Source organism: Gopherus flavomarginatus, chromosome 3 (genome assembly GCF_025201925.1).
Source record: "Gopherus flavomarginatus isolate rGopFla2 chromosome 3, rGopFla2.mat.asm, whole genome shotgun sequence".
In the NCBI taxonomy this organism is placed as follows: domain Eukaryota; kingdom Metazoa; phylum Chordata; order Testudines; family Testudinidae; genus Gopherus; species Gopherus flavomarginatus.
Window position 1 is genome coordinate 16,603,802 of NC_066619.1, and position 17,883 is coordinate 16,621,684.

Below are 17,883 nucleotides of genomic sequence, written 5' to 3' on the forward strand. Positions count from 1 at the left end.
GCGGCGCGATGACATATACCCTGAACCACCCGCGACAATGTTTTTGACCCTTCAGGCTTGGGAGCTCAGCCAAGAATTCAAATGGTTTTTGGAGAGTGCGAGAACTGTGGGATAGTTACAGTCAGTTGTCCCTCTCTCCATGAACGTCCATTTCATTCTTTGGCTTTCTGGTATGCTTGTCTCAGCTCCTTAAGTTTCAGCACTGTGTTGAGTCCCGGGGGTGGCCTCTGTCCATCATAGCCTTGGAGATTTTTTTAAAATGTTTTGGCATTTCATCTATGGGAACAGAGTTCTGAAAGAACAGATTTATCTCCCCATACAGAGATCAGACTCAGTATCTCCCATACGGTCCATGCTGGAACTCTTTTTTGATTCTGAGACTGCATGGTCACCCGTGCTGATCAGTGCTCCACGCTGGATGAACAGAAAATTAAATTCAAAAGTTTGCGGGGCTTTTCCTGTCTACCTGGCCAGTGCATCTGAGTTTGGATTGCTGTCCAGAGAGGTCACAATGGTGCACTGTGGGATAGCTCCCGGAGGCCAATACTATCAAATTGCGGCCACACTAACCCTAATTCGAAATGGCAATACCGATTTCAGCACTACTCCCCTCATTGGGGAGGAGTACAGATATAAATGTTAAGAGCCCTTTATATTGAAGTAAAGGGCTTCGTTGTGTGGACGGATGCAGGGTTAATTCGGTTTAACGCTGCTAAATTTGAGATAAACTCATAGTGTAGACCAGGCCATAGTCACACAAGAACAAGAAGATACAAATCTTCTCTAAAGGAAATATTATGAAAATGCCCATGCAAAGGGGAATGTATCTGGTATACTGTCAGTGAAGAGAAACACACGTTTTGCCTGAAAGAGGAGAGCAGATCGCTTGTACAATAGACTCAGATCAACAATCCACCCTGCAAAACATTTTCACTCACATATTATACAGCAAGGCCAAAAAGCACTGATGTCACCTTCCAGTGTAAAGAAATGCTCTCATTTCCTGCCAGGTTTACTTAACGCATCCTTAGAGCTACACAAATAAAAATGTCATCACCATTACAGTAAACCTCTGTGATTCATATGAAAACAGTCACTTAGATGTCAACACAAATATTTTCTAAACTGCACTCTTCTGCACAACATCCAAGTGCAAGTATAAGCAGAGCCTGATAACCTTAGCTCAGCCTGTACCTGCTAGGCAGAGAACTGCTAGAGTGGATAGCTCAGGATTGTGTTTTGTGGGACAGGAGAGGATGACTCTGTAGCTGGGAGGGCACATGGAGACTGGGTTGGACCAAAGCTGCTGATGAAAGGCTGACTTTGCAGCTGGGTTCAACGCTACCAGTGTGATAGGTGCCTTAGCTATATGAGAGAGATTGATGCAGAGTTGGGGAGAGTGGGTGTTTGGAGTTAAAAACCACATCAGACTGGAACTAGGGAAGGAGACATGCATGTGGATTCACAATTGCTGCTGATCAAGTTACCCCAAATGCAGTATATGGATGGACCAATGTGCACCTGAAGATCTTTTGATGTGCAAGAGAAGAGTCAAGCTAGGAGGCTTGTAGTGACAAGAAGCTCCGCCTCCCCCTTTCATCTTAACCAAGCCTGCATTTGCCACTCGGCTCTCACATAGATAAATCAGTGGCACAGCAGATGGCATATGCCAGGGAGGTGCCATTCCCTAGGAACATCTGCCATCACTCTGACCGCTGGAAGCTACAACTAGTCCAGAGAGTAGAGAGTAAGCTGCAGAGTGCCTTCAAACTGCCACACAATATCAGTCTTTAATAGACAGAATGAGTTAAGAGAGGCTTTGGTTTATTACCAATGTCAGATGGATTTACTTAGGCTGTTTGACCCATTCAAAAGGTTATCAGCACCGAACACATGAAAATAATCTCTCATTCTAAAATTCTTTACCTTCAGATTGTTGTAGGCTAGATCGGTATCACGGTCTGAATCCATTTCATTCTTCGTTTCAATTACCTGGATGGATTAAAAGACAAACAGATATTTGACAGCTGGATAGAGAAGCTGGTAAATAGGCTGGTTTTCCAACTCAAGCAATCTGACTTTGACTGCAGTTCTGGGTCACTTCCAGTATTTTTTGTTGGCTGGTGTTAAAGTGCCACCAAAGAAAGCAACTACCCTAAATTGTGTATGGTAAACAGACATCAGGTGAAGCGCAAAGGTCAAGGAGGAATATAATAGGGAAATAGAAAAGAAGTGTAACTCTCCTTCCTTTCCCCCATGCCAAGACTGTTTTCAGACTAAGAACTTACGTTGCTCAGGGGCATGAACAATCCACACCTCTGAGTGACGTAAGTTATACTGACCTAAGCACCGGTGTAGACAGCGCTACGTCAGCAGGAGAGCCTCTTTTGGGAGGCAAAGTAGTTAAGCCAATGGGCGAGCTCTTCACCAGAAGCACAATAGCAGCACAGCTGCATTGGTGCAGCACTTCTAGTGTAGATGCAGCCTCTGTGCCTGAGGGTTGGGATCTAATTTATGTCTGAAGATTCGTCACTTTTTTGGGTGCTATATAAATAATATCAAAATATGTTTTAAAAAAGGAAATGATGGAATTTAGATTGGATACTGGCATCTTCCCCAACTTCTTTTGGCGTTTTCCCAGAAAACGTACTACTAGCAAATGAGATCGTACTTAAATCCATTGCATTATGCAAGTCTTGCCATAAGTAAAGTACAGTTCTTGTAGCTCAGAGACTCATGAAACCAAAATCACATCTTAGAGCAAAAATTATGGTTTCAGCTCATTTCCCCACATGGCTCTGCCAGATGGTCCAACGCATCAGGGTCAAGAACATAACAAGTGGCTTGAAGCACACAAACGTAATGTTTAAACTTACATTACATTACAAAATACCATGTACATGGGGCCTAGTATTATTTCCTTAAATTCATCTCAAGGTCAATTGAAGATGGCAGAACAGAATAGTTCTCAACTCCGTCGTGCTCAGACTATCAACTTCCACTCTCCTGCCTTTCCACTGAGGGAAGAGGTGGCACTGAAATGCAATTCTTTACAGGCACACTCATCCACTGTTCTATGATTAACAAGTAACTAGGGGTGTGTCTACATTGCAGAGTCACTCATACAGAGGAGTAGGCCCAATAACCCTTAACTTTGTGAAATGCACAAGGAGTACTGGCCCTGGAGGTCCAAGTGCAACAAGCAAATGTTGAATGAAGCTGCTACCAACCACAATACACTTGGACATTTTAACTTTCTTTCAAAGCCAGCAGAGCCTAATAAAGATGGAGGAGCTAAGGTTTATCAGACGGTTTGGCTTCTTTAGGTTCTTTGACGGATCTCAACTGCAGAAAATGTCAACTGCTGAAAGGACAGGATTTAAAACTGCTGTGAGGTTCCCTGTAACCACTACCGAGCTAACTCTTACTCAGTCCTGACACAAGTGCAAGCAGGTCAGTAGTGCCAGACATTCTTGATTTTTTCTTTTCTCCTCCCTCCCTATTTCTGTTTCCATGCAGGGTCAAACTGCTCTTTCATCAACAGAAGCAACTACCACCAAAAACTGTGATCAACTCCCAGAAATGAAACCATCAGTTAATTCCTTGCACCAAAACTCATCATTGAATCACTAAATGTTTTTGTGCACTGACCCTGTTTGACGGAGAAATCCCCATATCCAGCTGGGACCACTAAGATTTGCAATTCTTGGACATTTTATTCTATGAATGGCTTCATCTGGGTCAAAACAGGGGCTGAGAGGAAGATACAAGAGAAGCCCATTTTCCTATGTCTATCACCCTATGGATACATTACAGATATCTGAGAGGTGACACAAGGTTCTGGAGACTGGGACATAAGAGGTAACAACACTGATATCCAGAAATGTCATATTTTTCTGGTTGTCTTCCGGAGAGGATGAGAGAATATATTTCAAAACCAAACATTTCCATCAAGGAGCAAGTACAGTGGGGGCTGAGTTTGCTATCTCTGTAGTGCTACCATGGAATTAAAATTTAAATGCAAAAAGAAGCACCGAAGAACTGGAAGCACTGACAGAAATGCTATTTTTGACTTTCCCTCTTCTTCTGTTGGGCAGTGAGGAACAGTGACAGCTTGACTCAAATCACATCAAGTCCAAAGTGAAAACTGATCCGGAATTAGTCATGACCCAGAGCAGGAGTGGGCCTGCTGAGGGCTGAACCTTGACAAGGACCCTAATCTTGGAAATGTAGTTAGAAATGGACAAAACTATGAATGCTTCAGAACCTTGACCAGTTGGAATGACTCCGACTAAAAATGTATGGGGAGGTTTTAGGGGGGGTAAAACATTCAGGGTTTGGTTCATTTGTAGTTAACTCCTTCAGAGACACAGGTCAGCTTCAGAAAGATTTAAAATATGAGGGGAGCAAATTATGGCATACTGGCAGGAACCTTGTTTTTTAAATCTCTATCAAGGAATGGAGATTATTTGTTAAAAGCAGTTGTGCATCTCTTATGCTGCATTCCTGCAGTCACCAGATGGAATAATTTTATTGACATTCAATGGGAGTATCTGGCTACAGTGAATTAGAGATGATTGATATCACTTTAGTAGACTTTGCCACTGCTTTTATAAATGGACACATGGATCTCCTGCTTAAGAGAAATAACTGGAATAGATACCTGAAAAACATGCATTAAAACAGATTAAAAAATAACTTTTTTTGTGAAACCAAGAACTGTAATAACTAGACATTTCATATTCAGCTGCTGTTGCCGAGCACTGTGTACTGTACTATGCAGCTGTATAATGTATTGTTATATATCTCTTCTCATAGAAAGAACCACTATAATTCAAACAAAAATACCACCTATCATAATGGGCTCTGAAATACCTAATTCATAGAGGTTACTGCTCCCGAAGAAAGGGAAAATACACAGGCTGCCATGAAAAGTTGACCTATATTAGTAGTTATCACAGCTATTCTCTACCAGAAGGACAAATTGCTATCTCAGATACCACCGTGGGAGTTAATGTTTACCCACAAGTACTGACCTTCCAAACGACTGTACTAATAAGGCCCAAAATATAGGAAGGGTTTTTTTTTTTTTGTAAAGCAACTCAGACGTTCTGCTCAGTGATGCTGGAGGAATAAACTCTGCTAGTCACTATACCTCTACTGCTGTTTTGCAGTTTATTATCTGAGGACTGGCCTACACTTAAAAATTAGATCAACCTAGCTAAGTTGCTCAGGGCTGTAAAAATGTCTAGCCCCAAGCTCTGTAGTTAGGTTGACCGAGCCCTTGGTGTAGATGCGGTTAGCTTGACAGAAGAATTTTTCTAGCTGCCACGCCTCTTGGAGAGATGGATTAACTACATCAATGGAAAATCCTCTTCTGCCACTGTAGGAAGTGTCTATACTGTATCACTGCAGTCGCACAGCTGCAGCTGTGTCACATAGTGGCTGCAGTGCAGACACGCCCTTAGAGCTGGCAAGGGCTGCAATACTATATAAATATTACTGGACTCAGTCTTGAAAATATGGAGCTATAAGATACCCAGTTTGGGGCACAGACCTACCTTGTGTATGTAGAATGCCTACCACACTTGAGAGTACTATGGTCAACATTTCCCCATTTTCATTCCTGAAGTTGAACTCCTAAATCCACAGACAGGCACATAAATAAATAGTCTGATTTTCAAAGGTGCTGAGTATTGAAACCAACAAGAATGAAGGGCACTTAGCACTTTGAAAATCAAGTCACTTACTTATGCGACTTCATATACATTTAGATGCATGGCTTCAGGTATCCACATCTGAAAACACTGACCCATGTTAGTAACAAGAACAGAGTGTTATGGTCTCATGTTTGTAAGACTCATACACGTATGAATAGACAGTGTCTTGATTTGCCTTCTATTATTCAGACCGCCTTTTCACTTGCTGGTCTCAGATATTAAAACTGAGTTCACAGCTAAAATTTCCCATACGGATAGTAAACAGGATCAATGATATATTGGATTCATTACACTACAGGCCAAGAGCCATTGCAGGGTCAATTGTCTCTGGGGTGGGATAAATCATTCCAATATTGATTTTACATTTCATTGATTTCAAAGCCATCGCTCATGTGGAGGAGGGTGGCAATAAACTAAAATGACATTGCTACTCATGGATGAAAAGAGTGATGTATATATTTAGAGAGAATGAATTACTTTGCTGGGCAGACTTTATATTCTGTAAGGAAATGAATGTATCTGATAGCACAGGCACCCACCTGTTCTAGGAGATCAAATGACTCAGGCAGCTTAAGCTAGCAGAGTTGTGTGAGGCTCTTCTCTCTGGATATTTGTCCCTTTGAACCTCTAAATTAGTTTCTGATTAGGTTAAACTTTGAGGAAAGAGCTTTCCTCCTTTTTGCTCAGGGTGCCATCAAGGCAGGATATGAGCTCTTTTGTAGTTAGAGTGAGGAGATTACATTTAAGGAAGCTCATGAATACGCAGTAAAACTTCTGTTTATCTATTCAGGCACATTCCAATTCCTCCAAGATTGATCATATCTTTGAACCTCTTAGCTCTTACATAGTAACTCGGGGAAATGCAAATCCGAGATGGATGATTCGCTGCGGAGGTGTGTCTGAGTAGTCTAAACATCATGTTCTAAAGAGGAAGGATCATCCATTGGTTCAGGTGTTAGCCTGGGACTTGGGGGAGCTGGGTTTATTTCCCTGCTCCACCAAAGACTTCCTGTTTGACCTTGAGCAAATCATTTAGTCTTTCCATGCCTCAGCACTTCATCTGTAAAATGGGGATACTACTTCACTTCTTCACTGAGGTGTTGTGTGGATGAATACATTAAAGATTGTGAGGCTCTCAGATACTATGATAATACAGCCATATAAGTACCTCTGACGTCTACAAGACAGACAGGTGTTCTAAATTCTTTGAATCTTTAGAACCACTGGTTTCAATGCTGACAAAGTTAATTCATCTCTTTACCTGCTGAGACAGACAAACAGAATACCATGCTTCACTGTGTGAGGTTGTATCTGTTGGATGATCTCTTAAACTGGGCATGGCCAATAAAAGTATTTTCATAAGAAGAGGGATTGCCTATGTGCTGTTAGCTAAAAATTTCACCTTGTTCACTACTGTAAACAGTATTGTGCAACTGTAAACTACAGAGATGCTGCCCTCCATTCTGGTAGTGACTGCCTGGCCTCCATCCTCTACCTCAGAAGAGGCTGCATTTCAGTGCTTCTGTATGCATCTATAATCTGTATATCCCTTTCAGGTCCTTTATGATGAAAGCTGCTATACAACATCCAATACTGTGATTGGGAATTATACGTGTTAGGGTTTGGTCATCCACTACAGCTTCCTGTAAGAGGATTATTCGTATATATCTTCCCATCTATGCAGCCACTCTCAATTCAAATGCTTCTAATGAGTTTGTCATAAACCATCTCATCAGGCAAAACCATTCTGCTGGCTGATTGTCTTTAACTGCCAGAAAGGTTTTCTCCTCATTTCCAAGATCAATTTGACCTTTCTTAACTGAAGGTCATTGCACCCAAATCTTAAATCACACACTGCATGCCCCAAGGCACTCAAGGAAAGCCAATTAGGATATGAAATTTAATATTAAAATCAAATAAAAGGGCATCTTTTACCTGGGATTTCTTTTTCTCCAGCTGGGTTTGCAGTTTCTTTCTCTCCTGTTCAAGTTCCCTCACTCGCTTTTGTAGCTTCAGGAAGAGTGTCATATCCATGGCTGCTTTATCCAAACCAACATCCTACATGGGGAAAGACAGAGAGCGAGTGAGAGTAATTTTATCAGCCCAAAAACATTAGTGAATAGAGTTGGGGGAATAACAGATTTTTTGGCTCACTGGCACCTTCAAAAATTTTTTAAAAAATTGTTTTGAGTTTGACCAAAACTAAAACTTTCAAAAGAAGAAGCTAAAACAAAAATTTAGTTTGGAGCCAAACAAAAATCTTAAATAAAAATGTTTTGTTTCAGTTCTGAGCTTTTAAAAATATTTATTTTTTAAACAAGAAAACATCTAAATGAAAATTAATTTCAAACCGAAAAAATAACTGTTTAATTTTTTTTTTCCAAAGACTTGGATACCCACTGCCCCCAAAACAATTTGGCAGAACTGACATATATTTGCACAACACTTTGTTGTCACTGAATCTGTATTTTTCTCTGAAAAAAGTTTTGGTTAAAAAATTTCTCCTAGTTGAAGTGGTGAATGCTCCACTCAGTAAAAGTATGTGGGCTACACACGGTCTGTACATTCACATCACCTTCCAATACTTAACACAAGAGTTTAAAGACGTTTCCACATTTTGAAAGACCAATATTAATATTAAAGGCACACATAATATTAAGTTTCCAATCATAAATAGATTATAAAGGGTTAATGAATGGTTAATGGACATTTTAATAAATTAATCAATTGTTATATAGTTCACGGAGTCAATATGTTGCTTATAGCCATGGCTTATAACCATCTATAAAACTCTTTACTGATTAGTATGTCTCATAGATGATTTTAAGCAAATGTATGTAACGGGCTTAAAACACATTAATCTTTTATTAACATGTCATACGTTACTTGTAGATGGAGCTTTAATACTGAGGTGTGACCAACACTGAGGTTTTGGTATTGTCTAGAGGCCTCAATCCATTGTACTTACATAGTGGAGGCTTTCATCAGTGGTTCTCAGAAGGCTTGATAGATATTAAAAAAGCCTCATGGCAGCCAGGTGAGGTAGGTAAGGGATGATACCAGGGGTCGGCAACCTCTGGCACGCCGCTCACCAGGGTAAGCACCCTGATGGGCCGGGTCAGTTTGTTTACTTGCCATGTTGGCAGGTTTGGTTGACCGTGGCTCACACTGGCCGTGGTTCGCCGTCCGAGGCCAATGGAGGTGACAGGAAGCCGTGGCCAGCACATCCCTCACCCATGCCACTTCCCACCGGCCCCACTGGCCTGGGATGGCGAACCGCAGCCAGTGGGAGCCACGGTCCACAGAACCTGCTAGCACAGCAGGTAAACAAACTGGCCCGGCCCGTCAGCGTGCTTACCCTGGCGAGCCACATGCCAGAGGTTGCCGACCCCTTATTATACAGATGGGGAAGCTGCAGCATGGAGTGATGACATGACGTGCTCAAAGTCACAGACTAGAAAATGGAACCCAAAGCATCCCAGGCCTTTATTCTAGCAAAGACAGTATTTTATACTCCAACTTAAATATGAAGTGTACTGTTTATATAAACTGATCTATGACACTGTTAGCAGGATGTAAGCAAAATATACTTCCCCTCTTCCAATAATTCTTCACTTCCTCGATCAAGTCAGATATTTAACTAGGACATTTCCTTCTACATTGAGATATTTGAAATTGTTCTTATAGAGAGGATGTGTTGGCTGGCAAGGATTTGTAAAAAAAACAAAGAAAGAAAACTGTTCTTTAGGAGGTTTATAATGTAATTTGGTATCCTCTGGAATGAAAGATGCTATAGAAATATAACCTTACAATCAGTATTGATAGTCATAATAATGTTTAATGTTTTGTTTGTGTTTCCATATTTACCAGAACGCACTCTATACATCAATTAATTAGGTTTAAACGGTGTTTAAGGGCCTGATCCCGCACTGAGTTCTTAGTAATGCTCTATGCAGGATCACGGCCTTAAGATTTCCCTCTCATACAATTAACAAGAATCATTCATAGAATGAAAAAAGGAGCAATTCTCACTAGTCACATTTCATAGTCAAAGCTGTACTCTTCTCTACGGGCTCCATTTAGAGCGAGCCATATATCAATTATTCCCTCTTGACTAGCCAGAATCATACAGAGCCCCTTAGCCTGTCTGACTTTTAGTACCTCCACTTGTTGTATTGCATCCTCTGTGTCTCCTATCTCAGATGTTGAGACTGATGGACAATTGGAATCAGACTCTAGACTGCTCTGGTTAGATGGGTTCCTTCTGTGTCCTGGGGTTTGCTGTCCAAAAAAAAGAGATAATAGAGTGATTTAGTAGAAAAGACACTGTACTAAGGATTATGTAAACTAAGTTTTTGGGACAGGGACCTTATCTAGTAAGTGTTCTATAAGTAATCACGTACACTTATGGTACTTTCTACTTAAAATAACGGGTCCATATTATTCCTCGAGTCAAAGCACTGTGTTCAGGACTTTACAAAATATAGAGGGAGAGACAGCTCCTTATCAAAAGCTCTTACAGTTTAAGTAGCTGGACAAGACAATGCAGACCCATAATATATCTGCTGGTCAGAAGAAGGATTCCTCATAAAGCGGTTTAGTTTAAAAAATATTTTTTGATATTAAGAGACTGTCATAAGAGGCTCTACCATCTGCTTGCTTTTGCGCTTCGTTTTCTGGTTCTCGTGCACTGGTGCACATTACGACAGGGGGGACGTTTAATCAAAATGTAATTTAAAACAACAAAACACAAACACATCCAACTCCATTCACATATATATAAAGAAACAAACACAACCACAACCAACAACTTAAAAAGTTTTCATGCTACGCACCAGACATCAATTTTCTCATGTATTCTTGGAATCTACTTTAACACATCCAAGCCTGGTTACCCGCGATTTGTGAAGTTTGAACACGCACATCTGGATTTGGAGCCTAATATTTATCACAATAGCCTTATGGTTTTCTTTTAAATGTTCAGCCTTTGAACTGGATGACAGCATCCCTTAATAACTAATTATCAATGAGGCTACTGCTAAAATTCTAGGAAGGCTGAATCTAAAACTTAGACTTTTATGACACTACAACGATTTTCTTAGAATTGAACAACACAGAGTATATCTGTGATACTGAAACAGAGAAAAGATAAGATTTTTGCCGCGCTGTTCATAAGGAATCTGTCAATGCGTGATCAAGTGGCTACGGAAAACCATGCATTTCCAGAAGAAGGTGCTCTTGGTCTAGTATCAATGCATAACTTCCTCCTCAGAAATATCAACACAAATGAGTTCTATAATAGCATTGTTGTCATCAAATGAACTCAGCTGCATTATCCAGTTACCAGTAATACACACAGGACATCAGATGGTAGTGGTAATGTGAAAAGCCTTTTCCATTACCTTTATAATAGTCATCTCATCCCTCAGATTGTCATATCTCTGCTCCAGCCTTGAATACTCCTTTACCAGGTTCTGATAACGAGATCGCTCCTCTTCCAGCTCCTTCTTCGTCAGGAGATTTTCCTTGACAGTGTTTTGGGCAAATTCATCTTTCAAAGATACATATTAAACTGTGATGTTCAGTTCTGAATTGATTTCTTATAGGCAACTGCAATATGATTTATAGTTCAACAAAATGCTCTGTGCTAAGAGGCTTTTTTGTAATCTTGCACTTACTTAGTGAATACACTAACAAATCTCTGGCCAGCTAGGAACGTCATGGTTGTCACCACACTGCACAGAAAAGCTATTTGGAACTTTATGGATGCAGGCAGAATACTTCAATATTCCTGCTCCAAAACCAGAGGTCTCTACCAGGTGAGAAAAGAATAATCTCGTTTAGCTGTTAGAAATACGTCTCTGATGCACAAATGAGCAGTCTGATTCTATCCAATAGAGGGCAGTGATGCATACACATTAGCCATATTACTCTATGGAAATACCTTATTTACCTATGTTGGATGTCAAGTGGGAAATCTATGCAATCACACTATTGCACACTGTTGGTGACTGCAAAGCGGTAACCAAACTAGAGGTGATGGGGGAAGAGAGAAAGAATCCCTAATACAGAGTTCTGGTAGTGCAGGATTACTCTGTACAATGCAGTCTTTGCTATGTGTACTTCCCATAAACGTTAATCCTTTCCTACTACACAGAATACCATGGGCATTTTAAAATAGTTTATTTTTGCATGTGAATTTATTAATTTACAAGAACTCTTTCTGAAACACAATTTGTTTCCCCCTGTTATTTGAAGAAGAAAAAAAAATTAAAACTGGCAAGTCAAATTACCATTTATTTTTTATTTAACCAAACATTAAATTAACATTTAAATAAAAAAAACAACAATTAAACTAACTTTTCTCAAGCTTTTACATAGTGGAAACATTCATTCACAGATAGGGAACATTCATGGCAAGTTTCACTTTGCAAGGGATTATGGACCTGCTTCTGAAATTAGTGGCAGAAATCCCATTGACTTGAATGGTGTAGGATAGAGCCTCGTAACAATGCTACATTGGAAAGGAGATGGACTAGCTGACCTAATAGAACCTTCCATTTCTACAAAAAAAAACTCAGAAAATAAAGGTGGGATTTGTAAAAGTGCTCAGAGTCAGCCTAGCTCTTTTCTGGTTCAAGGGACGTGTTCTCATTTACTGCAATGGGAGCTGAGCTGAGACTCTCAGCAATTCTTTTTTTTTTAAATTTTGAAATTTCATCCAAATGTCAAAATTTGAAAAATTCCAACCAGCTCTAATGTTTCTAATATTAATGCTATCTCAACACTAGGTATAGCTGTGCTTAAAGATACCACTATCAAGAGGGTAAATGGTCAGTGTACTGGGTTCAAATCTCAGTCTGCTCTAAAGAGAGGTCAACATTTTCATATATGGATGTGTCTAAAGCTAAATATTGACCAAGCAGTTCAGGTGCCTAAATAAGTGGATTGATTTTCAAGAGTGCTGAGCACTCAGCAATTCCTGTCTACTTCAACAGGAGATTCTGGGGGCTCAGCACTTGAAAAAGTCAGGCATCTTGTTTAGGTGCCTACATATGAACCCTAGAGCTTACTTTTTGAAAATCTAAGTCCTGGGACAGCTGGCAGTCAGTCAGGACTGAAATGCCTCGACAGGGGTCCCTTGGGAAGCTTCCATAGAGCCTGGCATGCATTATGCCTAATGCTAGCTGTGCCTGCCGAAAGGCACTCAGAAATTCATCTCTAATTGAAGCCAATATATTTTGCTATGTTAAGCTGAATAGAATCTGATAATAAGCGCAATATGTGCAAGGGTGGAATGTATTCCTTTCCTGTCCTGGAACTGTCCTGGTTGTTTCCCTCTGTTGTTCTCTCACAATCTAAATCTGTGCTTTAAAATTACACTTAATTCTGTCACATTCAAGACGTCATTCATCATTGTCCAAATATTACTGTTTGAACATCTCTGCTTCTAGGCTCCCATCTGTCAGCATTAAAGGGTTCCTCCGCCCCCCAATCACAGTCATCCTGATGAAATTCTAAGATGTAATTGAATCGAAAACCCCTTTAGGTACTATAGTCCTTGTTGTATTCCTCCCTGATTAAATCAGGTTCATGTCTTGTCATCCCTGGCAGTACAGAGAGAATAGAACTGTTGAACAACAACAAACATTGTCAAAGAAATAAAGGATGCTGGAAGATTAGCACATTTCAGTTTAAGAGCCATTGCTGGGGCATAGGGGAGAAATGAATTTTATGAAAAACAGCTTAATTCTCGGTTTATTGCAAGTGTTATGAAGCTATAAACCATTCTTCTTACCTTCAGACTGACACAGGATTCTGTTGTTAAGCTCCTCTTTTTCCTGTTTCAAAAGAGCATTCTCCTCTTCTAGATCTGACACGCGCTAAGGAAGAAACAAGGCACAGTAATTCCTCTTGTAGTGTAGGGCAGCTCCAGGTCAGGCTCTCTTCAGGGGAATAAGTTTCACACACACAGTTTTTTTGTTTGGTTAGTTTCTTGTTTGTTTGTTTTTTTAAACCAAATAGGGTTTTTAACTCCTGGCCATTTTGGAGCTATTCTCACTGCATCAGGAGCATGAATGGTAAAAAAGATTAACTGCAGCTGAAGGGTGTTTATTTTCAAAGTAAATTGTCCCATAGACACTAGTGTTCACTGCAAAACCTCAATGCAAAAAAGGTCAAGTTGGCATATTATATCTATTTCTTTGAACAGGAACACAATACACACCAGTCACAGGGCTCCAACAGTTGATTATGTCATCCAAATACTGAGAAGCCCATGCTCAAAATTAAGTACTGAAGATCTATACCTCTCTTAAAAATTACAACATTGACTTTGTTACAGTATTCTGCAATTGATCCTTCTACTACACAGTATCACAAAACAGGCATTTGCTAGGAACAGATTTTTATGGCAGCGCAAATGCCATTTGCAGGTGTTACAATTACAGGATTTGGAATCAAGTATCAGAGGGGTAGTCATGTTAGTCTGGATCTGTAAAAGCAGCAAAGAGTCCTGTGGCACCTTATAGACTAACAGACGTTTTGAAGCATGAGCTTTCGTGGGTGAATACAGTTGTATCTGACGAAGTGGGTATTCACCCACGAAAGCTCGTGCTCCAAAACGTCTCTTAGTCTATAAGGTGCCACAGGATTCTTTATTGCTTTTACAGGATTTGGAATGTGAAAGAAAACATCATGACGTGTTAGAGACAAAGTATCAATGCTGCAGCTGTGAAAGAGTTCAGAAAGGTGAAAAGGAACGAACAGAGGAGAAAAAGTACACCATTGTTCTGAATATTCTTATCATAAACAGATAGTTAAGGATTAATGCCTCTTTTACCTGTAAAGGGTTAAGAAGTTCACCTAGCCAAGCTAACACCTGATCAGAGGAACTAATGGGGGAACAAGATGTTTCAAAAGGAAGGAGGGAAGTTTTTCCTTTGTTTAGAGTCTCAGTTTCAGCCAGAGTGAAAAAGATCAAGGAACCAGCCTCTTATCAAAGGAGTAAGTTTTAGAAAGGAATAAATAGGTTTATGTTTATTTCTTTGTAACCTGTCTTATGCAATTAGAGGTAGAATCAAATTGGGTATTTGGGTATTTTTTTTGTGTAACTAAATTTGTGCCCAGGGGAACTTCCTCTGTGTTTTAAATCTGTTGTCTGTGAGTAGCTAATATGCTAATCTCTCCCAGAGGGTTTTCTTTTACCTTTCTTTTCTTTAATTAAAAGCCTTTTTCTTAATACCTGATTGATTTTTCCTTGTTTTTTAGATCCAAGGGGGTTGGATCTGGATCCACTAGGAGTTGGTGGGAGAAAGGAGGGGGGATGGTTAATTTCTCCTTGTTTTAAGATCCAAGGGGTTTGGATCTGTGTTCACCAGGGAATTGGTGAAGTCCCTCAAGACTACCCAGGGAAAAAGGTAGTACTTGGGGGTGGTAGCAGTGATATCAGATCTAAGCTAGTAATTAAGCTTAGAAGTGTCCATGCAGGTCCCCACATCTGTACCCTAAAGTTCAGAGTGGGGAAGGAACCTTGACAATTCTAAAAAGAATAATTAAAAAAAGTGATGTACAATATAAAGAAACCAGAATGCTATACAGGACTGGATACCCAACTGTCCAAGCAGATCTGTTACCAGCTGTAACTGCATTTCAGCGCACCTGCCACTTAACAGGGGATTTAGAGGCAAAATAAAGAGAAAGAAAATGTTCTCAGACAAAAAAGACTATGCAGAAGATTTAAATTTTTCAGGTGATGTGTCTGTCTAGGTCGTTAATACTGTGCTTATCACCATGGTATATAAGTGCCTGACAAATAAAATACTACATATTTCAAACTTTTTTAACTCTGAAATTTTATGTTTATACCCACTCATTGAATTTTATACTCAGATTATATGCACTCTGGGATAAGAACTGTTTTACTCCGGTTTTACAGGACCTAGCAAATTGGTTCCAACTCTGATCAGGGCCTGTAGATGTTACCGTGGAACAAAGAGGTAATAAATCATAATAATTCCTCCTCCTCCTCCTCCAACAGTAACTAGCAGATAGTGCTCAGTCAGTGCAGTCATCAAGTAACAACCCCTATTAAACACAGAAGTTATAAAACATGCTATTTAAAACATGAGTCAAAGTAAAAGTAAATATCATGTAGGACACCTCAACTCCTGGAGTGAAACTAGTAGTGTTACTCTACCTACTAAATCTATTTATCCTTGGTACTGTTAATTTATTCAATACTATTATTTTAGACAAGTCAAAACATGAAAACATTATATTAAGAAGTGTGACATATTGCTCTGTTTAAGCTGAACACTTCTACTGATGCCAGGAAGGAGAGAACAAAACACAGTTTTCCAGTGTAATGTTATTTGCTAGGTCTATGCAGTTGCAATTCATAGCACGACCATCATAATTTAGAAAATAGCTGCACAGAACATATAGGGATCTTGAGCTGCCTGAAGAAAACCAGCTCTATCCTGCAGCATAAAAAAGGTTTTTCCACTGTCCAAGCAAGAATAACACAAAATCCTGCTAAAACCCATGTAGCTTTAGTATCAGAGGGGTAGCCGTGTTAGTTTGGATCTGTAAAAGCAGCAACGAGTTCTGTGGCACCTTATATACTAACAAACATATTGGAGAAAGAAAGAAGTGGGTATTCATCCATGAAAGCTCGTATGTTTGTTAGTCTATAAGTTGCCACAGAACTCGTATCTTTAGTGGCAGCCTAATTAATTTGTTCATATTGAATTCCTCAGTTTTCTGGGAAGGCAGAATAAACTGAAAAAGCAGCAAAGAATCCTGTGGCACCTTATAGACTAACAGATGTTTTGGAGCATGAGCTTTCGTGGGTGAATACCCACTTCTTCAGATGCATGTGGTGGAAATTTCCAGGGGCAGGTATATATATGCTAGCAAGCAAGCTAGAGATAACGAGGTCAGTTCAATCAGGGAGGATGAGGCCCTGTTCTAGCAGTTGAGGTGTGAAAACTCAGAGAGGAGAAAATGGTTCTGTAGTTGGCAAGCCATTCACAGTCTTTGTTCAATCCTGAGCTGATGGTGTCAAATTTGCAGATGAACTGAAGCTCAGCAGTTTCTCTATTAAGTCTGGTCCTGAAGTTTTTTTGCTGCAGGGTGGCCACCTTAAGGTCTGCTATAGTGTGGCCAGGGAGGTTGAAGTGCTCTCCTACAGCTTTTTGTATATTGCCATTCCTAATGTCTGATTTGTGTCCATTTATCCTTTTCCATAGAGACTGTCCGGTTTGGCCGATGTACATAGCAGAGGGGCATTGCTGGCATATGATGGCGTATATTACATTGGTGGATGTGCAGGTGAATGAACCAGTGATGGTGTGGCTGATCTGGTTAGGTCCTGTGATGGTGTCGCTGTTGTAGATACGTGGGCAGAGTTGGCATCGAGGTTTGTTGCATGGATTGGTTCCTGAGCTAGAGTTATTATGGTGCGGTGTGCAGTTACTGGTGAGAATATGTTTCAGGTTGACAGGTTGTCTGCGGGCAAGGACGGGCCTGCCACACAAGGCCTGTGAAAGTGTGGGATCATTGTCCAGGATGGGTTGTAGATCCTTGATGATGCGTTGGAGGGGTTTTAGCTGGAGGCTGTATGTGATGGCCAGTGGAGTCCTGTTGGTTTCTTTCTTGGGTTTGTCTTGAAACTCCTCCAACGCATCATCAAGGATCTACAACCCATCCTGGACAATGATCCCACACTTTCACAGGCCTTGAGTGGCAGGCCAGTCCTTGCCCACAGACAACCTGTCAACCTGAAACATATTCTCACCAGTAACTGCACACCGCACCATAATAACTCTAGCTCAGGAACCAATCCATGCAACAAACCTCGATGCCAACTCTGCCCACGTATCTACACCAGCGACACCATCACAGGACCTAACCAGATCAGCCACACCATTACTGGTTCATTCACCTGCACATCCACCAATGTAATATACGCCATCATATGCCAGCAATGCCCCTCTGCTATGTACATCGGCCAAACCGGACAGTCTCTACGGAAAAGGATAAATGGACACAAATCAGACATTAGGAATGGCAATATACAAAAACCTGTAGGAGAGCACTTCGACCTCCCTGGCCACACTATAGCAGACCTTAAGGTGGCCATCCTGCAGCAAAAAAACTT

At 40.4% G+C, this 17,883-nt stretch overlaps 2 protein-coding genes across 5 annotated transcripts in view; both read right to left on the bottom strand.

The window, feature by feature from the left end:
- RPL17 (ribosomal protein L17) overlaps positions 1-17,883 on the bottom strand; it is a 347,358-nt gene that overhangs the window by 314,681 nt on the left and 14,794 nt on the right. The window lies entirely within an intron of this gene.
- Positions 1-17,883, bottom strand: part of MYO5B (myosin VB) — a 356,389-nt gene that overhangs the window by 51,522 nt on the left and 286,984 nt on the right. For all 4 annotated transcript variants that reach the window (XM_050944628.1, XM_050944626.1, XM_050944629.1 and 1 more), the window contains 5 exons: positions 13,519-13,603; positions 11,123-11,271; positions 9,882-10,001; positions 7,656-7,778; positions 1,927-1,992 (listed from right to left, as the gene is read on the bottom strand). In XM_050944628.1, the coding sequence (XP_050800585.1) occupies positions 1,927-1,992; positions 7,656-7,778; positions 9,882-10,001; positions 11,123-11,271; positions 13,519-13,603 (543 nt within the window). The remainder of the gene's footprint in view (positions 1-1,926; positions 1,993-7,655; positions 7,779-9,881; positions 10,002-11,122; positions 11,272-13,518; positions 13,604-17,883) is intronic.